The sequence below is a fragment of the Citrus clementina genome, unplaced genomic scaffold, assembly GCF_000493195.1.
Source record: "Citrus clementina cultivar Clemenules unplaced genomic scaffold, Citrus_clementina_v1.0 scaffold_3, whole genome shotgun sequence".
In the NCBI taxonomy this organism is placed as follows: domain Eukaryota; kingdom Viridiplantae; phylum Streptophyta; class Magnoliopsida; order Sapindales; family Rutaceae; genus Citrus; species Citrus x clementina.
In genome coordinates, this window is record NW_006262339.1 from 35,706,729 (window position 1) to 35,720,359 (window position 13,631).

The 13,631-nt window shown below is 33.2% G+C and overlaps 1 protein-coding gene across 1 annotated transcript in view; it reads left to right on the forward strand.

Moving 5' to 3' along the window:
- LOC18049284 (probable LRR receptor-like serine/threonine-protein kinase At1g53420) overlaps positions 1–6,023 on the forward strand; it is a 13,751-nt gene extending 7,728 nt beyond the window's left edge. The window contains exons 14-27 of the mRNA XM_006442683.2: positions 556–624; positions 967–1,035; positions 1,430–1,477; positions 1,607–1,639; positions 1,819–1,833; positions 1,962–2,020; positions 2,325–2,701; positions 2,798–2,990; positions 3,101–3,235; positions 3,705–3,820; positions 4,574–4,781; positions 5,033–5,270; positions 5,360–5,510; positions 5,768–6,023. Coding sequence (XP_006442746.2) covers positions 556–624; positions 967–1,035; positions 1,430–1,477; positions 1,607–1,639; positions 1,819–1,833; positions 1,962–2,020; positions 2,325–2,701; positions 2,798–2,990; positions 3,101–3,235; positions 3,705–3,820; positions 4,574–4,781; positions 5,033–5,270; positions 5,360–5,510; positions 5,768–5,953 — 1,897 coding nt within the window. The 3' untranslated portion in view covers positions 5,954–6,023. The remainder of the gene's footprint in view (positions 1–555; positions 625–966; positions 1,036–1,429; positions 1,478–1,606; positions 1,640–1,818; positions 1,834–1,961; positions 2,021–2,324; positions 2,702–2,797; positions 2,991–3,100; positions 3,236–3,704; positions 3,821–4,573; positions 4,782–5,032; positions 5,271–5,359; positions 5,511–5,767) is intronic.
- Positions 6,024–13,631: the final 7,608 nt, after the last annotated feature.

Below are 13,631 nucleotides of genomic sequence, written 5' to 3' on the forward strand. Positions count from 1 at the left end.
CCCGTCCAGCTGTTTCGATGGCGCGTGTCATGGGTTGGGGAGAGTTGTTAATCCACTTGTAATCTTTTCCTCTTGCTAATCAATCCCGGAAACAAGGACTTATATATATATATATATATATATATTATTTTGGGTGATCTTTCATCAAATAATTTCCATATTTTTTTACTGAAATTTTTATTATTTTTTAAAAGTTTTATTTATAAGTACTATGATTATGCTTTCAATTCTAGTCCATTTCCATGATATAATTTTTCTTTAAAGAATTTATTGTCGGTATTTCTTCTTTGCTCAAGTTTATACCAAAGTTTAAAGTTTCTGATAAAAAAACTAGAGAAAGAAGGAGCAGTTTGGTTAAAAAGCGGCACCTCTTGCTAGCGCCCGTTAGGAAAACAGTGTCTTGATAAATCCTAGTCTTAGAAAGGTTTAATTGAAATATGTCATAATCTTATAGTAAACTTAGGAAATATTTGGTAAGGAGAGGCTCCAAATCCTTGCTGTCAATGATCATTTTTTTTTTCTCTAGTGATTGATTATTATTAATTTGTACTGCAGTGACCTGAGCTTCAACAACTTAACTGGTGGAATTCCAAATACTTTGAAGAAACTGTTTTTATCTGAGCTGTACGTGATAACTTTATTGAATCCCATTGATTTAATATCTTTTCTTAATATAAAAGGGAGAATAACATTCAGACTCCTAATATTTTTCCTCAATTTTACCACTCCGATCCCTGATTTTTTTATATCACGCAATTACGTCCCTAACTTATAACTTTAATAATTCAAACTTTTATTGATAAAGGGTAAATGAGATTTTTTACCATACAAATCATGTGTTCCTTTGGACATATATATCTTATCTGAATTTTGTCTTCTCACACTTTTCCTTTTGACTGACAGTAATAGTGTAATAAAAAAGAATCCAAATAATTTGTTTTTTCTGTTACTATTTTTACTTTCCAGGTATCTTACAGGAAATATGCTCAATGGAACATTGCCAGACTGGATTTACAGCAATGTTAAAACAAAGGGGTATGCTTTCTAACTATACATAAATGTGATAAAATGTTTTCAAACTTGTTCCTTTCCCCATCAAATTAAACGCATTTTAAATCAAAGACGCGGGTTAGGCAAATGAAAATTTATGTAAAAAATTTCAATTTAGAATAGTGTGATGTGTAAATGTTTTGAAGCTTCTCATTCAAATGCTAGCTGCATGTGTTTAATTAAATATATGATCGTCCCAAGTCATGAACAAACTATAGCCTGCCAGCATTTTGCATGCGTCTAGTTAAATATACGAATGTCCAAAGTCATGCACAAACTCTAGCCTGTCATTGTGTTTAGGAATTCCTATGCCATTTTGCATGCAAATACAAATTAATAATTAACGCCAACACTGCTTGTCTGAATTTTCATCTTGCAGGGATCTTGCATACAATGAATTTATATTTCCAGAACCAGAGACACACAAGTAAGAAAATAGCGTTAATTAATTAAGCGAACTTGGTTCCTTTCTTTGTTAATTTGTTTCTTTTATCCACATGCATAATTTTATATATATAAATGAATTTCATAATAAGTTTAAATTTTTATCTTGTAGGAATCTTCCCAACAACAATTCTCGGATAAATCTGTAAGAAAATTATACTACACCGTATTATAAAATATCCTCCTACGTTTTTACTCATTTTCGGGCTTCAAATTTCAATTCCAACAGTTTCTGTCTATCTCGTTTTCTGATATTGATTTTAACTTTCAATGCGCATGTGATATCTGCACGCACACTATTAACAATATTGCTGCTGTAACCAGTGAACCTAAGAATCGGTATGTTCATATTCATTTATCTAATAATTATAATATAGGTAATTTATCGATCGATCAGCAAGCAATTATTATGTGAATGAATGCCCTTACAAAATTAATTGATCTTACTATTGTAATTATTTTTATAGGACATTTCCGGAAGAGATTATGAGGAAGTATTGCCCCGCTGGCCAGAAGAAATCTCAGTGTATGTATACATATCCATATGTATAGAAATGTTCCTATTAAGGATTTGTTAAATTCCGGAAAAATTATAGTTTAATAGTATAATGGTCGGAAAAGCTATTAAATTATATGGTTTAAAGTTCAGGATTATTTTAATAAAGTGCAGGCGTCTAAATTAGTTATATATTTTATTTATTATTAACTCATGCACACATTGAAACTTAAAACTCAAGACTTGAGCTCCAGGAAGGCTGTCCTTTGCCACCAGAGCTACACCTTGGTTTCACATACATGTTTAAATTAATCAATGTCTATATATGTTGCAGACATTTATAATTTGCATATAAATGCTGGTGGCGATGAACATAACATCGAAGGAATTCGGTATGAGGCAGATAAATCGACATCAAATTTTTATGTTAACAAACCGGCATACAACTGGGCATATAGCTGTAACGGATATTTCTATTCGGATTCAATGGCTGATTCACGTGAATTTATACAGAAGGTAACATGTGGAGCTGCAGTGATTGATGCACCTTATTATGAGGAAGCTCGCTTTTGCCCCAATTCTCTCAAATACTATGGTTTTTGCTTGCAAAACGGCAATTACAATGTCAGTCTTTACTTCTCTGAGATTGTTTTTGCAAAAAACGATGATTACAGCAGTTCAGCAAAACGTGTATTTGATATATATATACAGGTAGGTACGCTAGCCACAAAACGTTTGTAATAATTTTAATTAGCAATTTATCCCTCCCTCGCCTCCTTTAATTAATTTTAATTTCCATGCATGCAGGGGGAGCTAAGGCGAAAGGATTTCAACATAAAAGAAATGGCCAGGCATTCAAATAATGTAACGATTCAAAATTTCACGGCTTCTGTACAAAAGCATCTACTGGAAATCGAGTTATTCTGGGCTGGCAAAGGATCTATATTAAACCCACCTTATTTTCATGGACCTCTCATATCAGCTATATCTGTAGCTCCAAGTACGGTGCAAAGTTGCAATCATTGCATAAGTGATAGCTCTTTAATTTTGTTAATTATCATCTCCCAATATGCCTTTTGTTGCATGCTATCAATCGCTGTTTCTTTTCAGATTTCCAAGTCAACCGACCAGGAGGACTATCTAAAATAGGGATACTAGGAATTGTACTTGGGGCTGTGCTAGCTTTGATTCTTTTCTTGGCTCTCATGTGGAGATTAGGATGGATAGGAGACAGAGAATTGCGTGGTACGTACGGGAGATTATTTATATATATTGGAAAAATTTTCAGTTCGAAATTAAATCCCAGGATGGATTTATGATTTCGTAAATCGATTTTTACAATGTTCTAAACTGATTTACGATATCATAAATATATCTCGAACTTTAATACTAGATTTTAAGCTTAGGTATATATATATAATATGCTATGTAAGAAATTATCAGGTGAGGGATTTGGCACTATAATAAATGCGAGATGAATTTTTACAATATTGTAAGTTTAGTAGAGTGCAGGACGGATTTTAAAGTCTGTTTGCAACATTTTGAAAATTTGTCTCGTATTTTAATTGAGTGCATAATCTCACATTAGAAGCCCACTTTATGCTATATATGCTATAGTACTTATTGCTATAGTATAAGGCTTATAAAAGATATCAAGAAAAAATATATGTATAATTGATCTGTTTCCTTTCTCATTTCTTCATGAAATACACAGTGACAACGGTCAACCTACGAGGGAAGTCTTACACCCTAAAACAAGTGAAAGTCGCCACTCGAAATTTCAGCCCCAGGAATGTAATTGGCACGGGGCGTTTTGGGATAGTATACAAGGTTAAACATTAATTTTCCGTATCTCTCTCTATGTGCGTGTGTGTGTGTGTGTTTTGTGTGTCGTGTGTGCGTGCACATCCGTGTGAAAGATTTTCTAATATGGGATTAAAATTCAGGATAAGTTAACAATGGTGTGAACATATTTTTACAATGTTATAAAAATATGTTCACAATGTTGTCAATTTGTCTCAGACTTCAAGAAAGTTTGAGATCCTAAACTAGATTGCTACTTATATATAATAAGGGACCCTTAGCTTTTTAAAACAAGAGATCATCTAAAAGACAAAAAATACAGACAACAACCAAATGCACTACATTAGAGTGTGTGTTTTTCTTGTCTTTTAATTTATCCATTACTTTAACAAAGTAAGGAATTTCTTATTTGAAAAAACTCTCTCTCTCTCTCTCTCTCTCTCTCTATATATATATATATATATATATATACTCACCAAGATCCTACTTTTATTAAAGTCAAGTAAAGTTATTAAAATATATGATTTAATAGTATAATGCCACTATTAAATTATATTGCTTAATAGTTTTCTTGGACTTTAACAAATTCAAGATCATTGATTGGAACATAATACTATGAAATTGTATGGCTTAATGGCTTTTCCAGACTTTAACAAAATTTAGGATCTTGAACCAGATTAGTACTCTATATGTATGTATGCACTTACGTATGTGAATTGATTTTCCTTATTAGAAATATGGTACATTAATCTGCTTGCACGGTGCAAGCATGCATTACAGGCTGAATTGCCGGATCAGACTGTAGCTGTGAAGATGCTTTCTTCTCAATCAAAGCAAGTGATTGATCAAATAGGAACTGAAGTTTATGCCCTTACAACACTGAAACATGAAAATATTGTCGAATTTTTGGATGGCTACTCTAAAAAAGACCTCAACTTGCTCATCTACGAATACATGGAAAAAGGATCGCTTGAACGAGCCTTGTTTGGTAAACCAATTTATAATATTTTCATCATCATTTTATTTCTATAAATTTTCATCTTAGTGTCATCTTCTAATCGGGGAATCCTGAACTTTATTAAAGTCGGGGATGAATTTACATTTTTGTAAGCTAACTTTTTCACCATTTTTTTTAAAATTGTTTTCACTCAATTCCCGATTGGAAAATTAAGTATTAGCTTATGTAACAGGTTAAAATTACTTTTTTTTTTAAAAAAAATAATAGTTAAATATTTGCAGATGCCAATTCTTCCACGCGACTTGATTGGCCAGCCAGAGTCAGTATCTGCCATGGAATAGCAAAGGGTCTAAAGTATCTACACGAAGATAATCCGAGTCGTAAAATCGTTCACAGAAATATTAAGCCTAGCAATATTCTGCTTGATGGGAATCTGAACGCTAAGGTGTCTGACTTGGGATTGGCAAAGCTTTATGACGAAGAAAATCCATACAAGTTTATCCAAGAAAAAGGGACAGTGTAAGTAGCAAATTAAATTGAGCAAGCACAAAATGTATGCCATCTTGCACAAGCAATAGCATTAATTAATTAATTATGGTTGCTTGCAGAGTTTACATGGCACCAGAGTATGCAATGCGGAAAGCAATAACAGAAAAAGTTGATGTTTTCAGTTTTGGAATTGTTCTGCTTGAAATAATTAGCGGGCAGACAAATGCCAAATATGAAGCAAACCAAGAGACTGAATTTCTTTTGGATACGGTAAGAAGACAACAACTAGAGTCAGCTTTCAGTTCGGGAATCTCAAATTTTATAAAGCTCTACACAATACCCTTTTCATGGTTTACAACACTGTAAACAGAATCCTTCACTTCAAAAATTCCAGGATTTTCCCAGATTGAAAATATCTCCTCTATATACATAAAATAAGGTCTTAATTTAATTTGCTAACGATGTCGCATGGCATGGGATATATCATATATGGATTAATTAATAAATAAATAATGTACACTGTGCAGGCCATTGTGTTGCATTCAAAGGGAAGGCTTTCTGAATTGGTCGACAAGCAAATGCCAAATGAACATGTAGTGATGAAGCAAGCCAAAATAATCTTGGAGTTGGCAATGAGATGCGTGGATCAGTCGCCTACTCTCAGGCCAACTATGTCTGAAGTTGTGAGCGAGCTCGAGCGCATCTCTAATTAGATCTGACTTTTCTTATTTATGGTTCCACGTGGATTGGAATGTCTTGGTGACGGTTAAGCATATCTATTACGATTGTGCATAGGTATGTACACCAGGCATTATCCCATGTTGATGGTGCACTGCTGCTTTCAAATAAATATGGGTCACTCCATAATGCTGTGAACTTTTAACAGCATTATTAATAATGTAATAAATGTATACCATTAGCTTTAATTACTCTTACACAACATTTGTGTTAAAGTAAAATAGCTTAATTAATAATTATTTTAAACGGTTAAGAAAGTGTGGATAATTTTTGTAAAATTACGATAACCGCCCTTATAGTTAAAAACAATTGTATTTGAATAATATTTTTATTTAAAATTTAATTTTCAATCTTTTTTTTTTAATTTTGCAATGTTGTTAATTTTTTGAAAACAATTTTTCAAAATTTATTACCATTAAGTATGTAAGATATATGATATCTAATAGATTATCTAACACAAATTGTATAAATCACTTGCAATTATAAGATTTATATATGGTGTAACTCTAATAAACAAACACAACTAAATATGTACATTTAAATGAATATCATAAATTGTATAAATAAACTTTTAAGTGAGATTGTTTGTATTTTATATATATTAAGGACCTTTGTATAACTGAACTGAAGTATATATTACCTTTGAAAGCCATTTGGCATATATGCCAAGCTCATCCCAGAACACGTAAGCTCAAGTTGGGTTGGGTTGGGTTGGATTTTTCTACTATCCCTATTGTCAAGTGGTGTCCTATATGGAAAATCCTCACATGAAATGCTTTTTGATGTACCACCAGATCTAACTTGCTTAAGAATTTTTGTTTGCTTGTGTTTTGATAAGAATTTAAAGATTAAAAATAAATTTGATCAACATGTAAACGGGATATCATATATATATATATATATATGATATCCCTTACAATCCACAAACTCTATTCAGTTCTAAGTCCAAATTTGTTTTTTTTTTATTTAATGAATATAAATTAGGACTGGACTATTTAAACCCATTGTAGTACTCTATGCACCCACTTTTTCATTAAAAAAATTAATTACTAAGTGTCCATGAGTTAAATTACTATTATATCTTAATGAAATTAGCCTATCCTCTCCACCATTTATGAATCCAATTTACTTAAATTGATCTCTACAAAAAGAGTAACAGAGAGTAATGTTTTAATTTCGTTTCATTTTCTTTTCACCATTTCGCCTATGCTCTTCCGAGTACACTTTTATAGCTATATTTTCTTTTAATGTGTGATATTGTTGGTTAGCAAACTTCTACTCCTGGATTCAATCCCATTTCAGCTAAAATATGTTTCTCAAGTAGAGACATATTTATTTTTAGAATCAACTAAGGAGCAAAGAGAAAATAAAATCTGAATATTTTGTCTGGGTTTTCTTACATTTATAATGCAATCATGCAATGAGTTCCATGAAACTAATTAGAAATTGTGTTCAATTGAATTCGTTTACATGTTATGAATCTTGACATGGATTAGACAACAAATTAAAAATAAAAGTCATATAATCGATCATAAAGAAAACAAACCATGCAAGATGGCTAAGCCATTGGTATTTTAATTTATTGTTGGGCGTATGATTCAAATACACTTTCACTGCCTTAACGTACTTTCCCAACAGGTGATTTTGTATTTCTAGGGATAAAACATTTGAAATTAATTTAGTAAAGGTATATTGGCAATGAGGTGAGTTTATAAAGTAAAATTTTAATACATAAGAGAGGTTTATTGAGAGAATGGGTTTAAAGAGTATTTTAATGGTTTCTAATAGCCCTACCCTATATATTAATACCACCAAGGGATTTTACCAAAGACCCATCAAAATTTATTAGTGGAATTAATTAGCGGATGCTTCATTTTATATTTATGAGACCTATGACTTTTGTTTTATAACTAAATTGTATCTTGAAAACAGAAGAGGACTAAATTGCTGCAAATTAAAACTATTTGGGTAATAGAAGAATTTGCTAAACTAAAGGACTTTATTGATATTTTACAAGAGAGACACTACAACACTCACGGCTCACTCTTCTTTCTCTCTACTAATTCTTCACTCTTCACTTGATGCCTACAACAAAGAACTTACAGATATTTATAGTTATATAAAACTAATATAAACCACACAAATATCAAATTACAAAAATTTTAATAACCCCATTTTACAATTATCTCTAAATATTCAAGAACTTTATAGATTTAGATATTTTCACTTCCATTACATATTTTTTGGATTAGAGTTATCACCTATTTTTTACACAATTCTTGAAACTTCCATGGATTGAGCTTTGAAATTGGGCTTGGGCACGTATAATTGGATTAGATCATAAAATTAGTGTTGGACTTTAACATTCTCCCTCAACACCAACTTTCATCCATTGATCCATATTTAATTGTTGGTGGAACTTTTGAAACTTTTCAATAGTAAGACTTTTTGTAAACAAATCCACAACTTGATCGTTCGTCTTAATGTACCGCATTTCAACTTCATCTTACAAGACCTTTTCCTTAATAAAGTGATAGAGTACCTCTGCATGCTTAGTTCTTGCATGGAAAACTAGATTTTTCGCTAAGCTGATAGTCGATTGGTTATCGCAATATAATGATATGGCGTAATATATTGGTTGGCGTAGCTCCTTCATCAATTGCGTCAACCAAGTGCTTTCTTGAGCTGCCATCGTTGCTACTTTATACTCCACTTCTGATGTTAATAGTGGTACAAATGGTTGTCTTTTACTACACTAAGAAACTGCTCCAGACCCAATTCTAATATCCCGTAGTTGATCTTCTTGTGTCATGATCTCTGGTGTAGTCAGCATCACAATAGTAAGCCAGTTTGTAACTTTCACTTTATTGTACAATAGATCAAATTTGATTGCACTTTTCACATATTTTAGTATTTGTCGAACCATTTCCGAGTGAGGCTTCTTTGAATTTTGCATGCACCAACTTATTACACCCATTGTATATGAAATTTCTGGTCAAATCAACGTTAGGTAGATTAAACTTCTTATGAATTGTTGATATATCGTTTCATCTTGTAAATCTTTACCTTCATGTGTGCACAATTTTGCATTGACTTCTATTAGAGTTGAGATTGGCTTGCATTCTAACATTTTAAACTTCTTCAGCAAGTTTTCAGCATATTTCTGTTGGCAAAAGAATCCTTCTTCTGTTCGATCAACCTTCAGACTAGGGAAGTGATTAAGCCAATCAAGTTCTTTCATCTATAAATGAACTGATAAGTACTCTCTTTGTTCACTGAATCTCTTTTTCATCGTCACCAGAAATAATCAAATCATCCATGTACCCCAATATAGTTGTTAACTTTCCTTCATTAGCTTTGACAAACAAGCTAGAGTCTGCATGTGCTATTGCTACTCTAAGTTAAAAATTCGGCTATCTTACCATACCATGCCCTCGGTACTTACTTTAAACTGTATAATACCTTTCTTAGCTTGTATACATACTCCGGATGAGCTTGATTCTCAAATCCTCTCATTTAATTCATATAGATCTCTTGATCCAATTCTCTGTGTTAGAAGGCATTTTTTACATTTATCTGCCACCATTTCCTTTCTTTGTAGTCTGCCAGTGCAAGTAGAACTCTTAATGTTGTCAGCTTTACCACCGAACTAAATATTTTATTTTAGTCTAGCTTGTATTGTTGTGAGAATTGTCGAGCTACCAACCGAGCTTTATGCCTTTCAACTGAACCATCTGGGCACTTATTAATCTTGTACACCCATTTGCAAGATATTTTGTATCCGTTAGTTTCAAAACCAGATCCCAAGTTTGATTCTACTTCAGTATGGTAATTTCTTCCTTCATCACCTTCATCCAATGAGAGTTCTCTGCTGTTTATTCAAATATCTCATGTTCTTTTTTTTTTCTTCTGCAACCACTACATTGGCTTACTTGAGATTTGGCTTTCATACTTTTTTGGATATTCTAAGCTAAAATTTAAAAGTTTTTTTGTTCTAATTTATTTGATTCTTCGTCTGCAATAGGGCTTTGGTGAACACATATCTTCTAAGGACTTTGCACCTCATCATGCTTGATATTATCATCCCTTGGGTTATTAGAATCTTCAAATTCTTCCTGGCTTGGGAGAATTTTGATAATTTGTTCCTTCATTTGGTCTTCAATTTCTTTTGAATTTTGTAACTCTTCTTTTTCTAAAGACTACCATGAAGATGCTTCGTCAAACACCATGTTTACGTTTGTGTAGTACCATCCATTGGTAGGATCATAAAATCTCCATTCTTTCCTCCGGCTATCATACCCGATAAAGATACAATGATCGCTTTCTTGTCAAATTTGCTTTGTACGTGGCTTGGTACAAAGACATAGCACACAAAGCCAAAGGTTTTACATTCTACAGCTTCTCGTAAGGTGATATGAACCTTAATTTTGGTTAAGGAAGCTTGCTGATCACATGAGCTACCGTCTTTATAGGTTTGGCCCAAAAACTTCCCCATATATTATTCGCATATATCATACTCTAATAAATCTCCCTTAGATGTTGGTTCTTTCATTTTACTATGCCATTCTGCTGTAGTGTATTGGCACAAGTGAACTGATGGCGTATCTTATAATCTAGAAGACACCGGGAGAACTCATGTGATGTATACTTTCCTTCGTTGTCTATTTATAGACAATAAAGCTTCTTTCTTACTTCTTTTTCGACCATGTCTCTAAATTCCTCAAACTTTGAAAAAGTGTCAGAATTTTCTTTTATAAAAAAGACCCAGACATATATGGAGAAGTCATCGATAAATGTGATCATATATCGTATGCCACTAATAGAAGATTACTTGACATGCCCAAACACGTTAAAGTGTACCAACAGTAATGGTTTTTTTACTTTGAACTCCGACTCCTCATATGGGAGTTGATAAGCCCTGCCTTATTGACACCTTGCACACATCGTGTTTATTCTCACATCAAGTTGAGACAGACCTCTGAGCATTGACTTGTTAATCATCACTTTCAACTTTTGATAACTAACATGTCCCAACCGAGTATGCCACAAATCTACAGTTTTTTTTAGTCTTGTCTATATATGCATACACTACTCATAATACATAGATTGATTTAACCTTCATCCTTCTATAATAAGTGTCCCCAAGATCTTTATGTCTTGATATACCTTGACATCTTGAGGATTGAACATTACATGGTTGCTTGATAATGTTAGTTGTGATTTTGATATTAGGTTTTTCTTCATACTTGGGACATAATACACATCTTGAAGTGACACTTTTTCTAGGCTATATCGAGGTGTAAGAATTGTAGTGCCATTATGAGCTTTTGGCAATTGCAAGTTATTTGTTGTTACTACTACGCGACCTCCTTTGTACTTAGTCATGTTTTGCAGCTTCTTTCTATCACCAATCATGTGATTTGAACATCTTGAGTCAACGATCTAATCATTCACATAGTTAATTTAACTAGGTATTATGACTGTAAGGGCTAGCTCCTCTTCCTTAATGGCAATTAATGCTTCAACTTCCCATTCATTGTCATTATCCTTCATTTGATTGAAAATTATGGCATCACTCTCCTCATGCTTTTTCTTAGACCAGTAATTTTTCACTATATAGCCCCTCTTTTTGCAGTTGTATCAATTCCCTTTGAACTTTTTCTTTGGCTTATATTGGCCACCATTGTCGTGATTCGTTTGTGTTCCCCCTGTTTGTACGCTACCTTCTTGTTGATGACCTCTTGACTTATCAACATCTCTTTCAATCATCTACCACTATGTCGTCTAAATCGATGTCTCTTCTTATCGGTAAAGATTGCTTCCTCGTTATTCTTTATTAAGGTTTCACTCATTTACTGGCCGATGTCAATCATTTGTTAATTGGCGAGCAAGTTTTCAACTTCCTCAATGGTTAGTTGAGTTGGCCAACCTCAGACAGCTGTAACAAAGCTCCTAAACTCAGACTTCAAATTGTGGATAATAATTCTTTTCATTCTAGATTCACTCAAAAATTTCACAGCTTAGGGACTTTACCTTATTAAAGCACTCATCAATTGTATGATATTGAAAATATCTCATTTTCTTAAAGTTATAGTCGTGTGTTATTCTTCTTTGAAAAAAAATCACTGTGAAAGTATCTCAAACTTCCTTAGGAGTTTCAACCTTTTTTATCTGTTGCAGCATCTCTTTTTTAATTGTACTGTTGATGGCGAATATGGCTTTCCTAGCTTTAGTGTTCCACTTCTTCAAAGCGGCATCCTCAATTGATGGTTTCACATCATTACCACAAATCATCTCTCAAATATCCAGCCCTTGTAAGTAGGACTTCATTAATATTGCCCATCTATTGTAATTTTTGTTGTTAAGCTTCCTAACACCTCTGACTACTTGAAGGTTACCCATTATGTTTATAAGACTTTGACAATACAATATATTGCTCATAATGTTAGTAAGACTTTGACAATACAATGTAAGATTGATCTTCACTGACAAACTTGCAGAGTTTCAAATTTATCACAATTCAACGAAGCTCCACCAAACGATCCTCGATTGACTTTGTTGTACTCTTACAACCTCTCCATGATAGTCTTTGACTGTTGTGAACATCCAACAACACTACTACAATAGTCCTCGACCAACGTCTTGCGCTGATACCAATTGTTGAAAACAAAAGAGGACTAAACTACTAAAAACTAAAACTATTTGGGCATTAAAATAATTTTACTAAATTAAAGGACTTTATTAATATTTTATAAGAGAAACACTACAACACTCACAACTTACTCTTCTTTCTCTTTACTAATTCTTCACTCTTCATTTAATACCTACAACAACAAAGAGCTTAGGGGCATTTATAGTAACTTAGAACTAATACAAACCACACAAATGTTAAATTACAAAAATTTAATAACAGCGTTTCACAAATATCACCAAAGATTCAAGAGGTTTCTAGATTTAGATATTTTCACCTCCATTAGATATTTTCTACATTAAAGTCATCTCCCATTCTCTACAGAGTAAGGGTGGGCAAATACGGGTTTGGGTCGGATTCGGATCAACCCGATCGAATTTCAGATTGATCGGGTTGAACACAAATTCATCCGAACACAACCCGAACTTATAACCCGATCCGATCCGATCCGATATATATTCAGATCGGATCGAATCGGGTCAATAAATCGGGTTAAATTTAGTTCAGATCAGGTTCAGATTTACAATTTTTTTTATTTTTTTTACTAACATTTAACAATACATAATTACAAATTAACAATTTCACATGTAATATAATAATATATGATATATTAATGCTAAATGGCGAATAATCTGGTATAGTACTAATATACCAACAGAGCTTCAAAAGAGGAAAAGGAAATTGGGGTTGCAGCCTTGCAATTACCGGGTTGAATGGATCTTGGATCAGATCAGGTGATGGTGGAGGACTGGCGACGTGGAGCAGCAGATCCGGTAGCAGCAGATCCAGTAGCAACAGATCTGGCAGCAACAGATCCGGTAGCAGCAGATCCATTTGCGGTCCTCGCAGAGCAGTTAGCGTCGGCGGTGACTGCGGGCAAAATCGATCCTGTTGCCCTTGCTTTTCCGATATGTGTGCGTGGCTGTGTGCATGAAATCGTGAAGAGTGTTCTTGAGATGAGA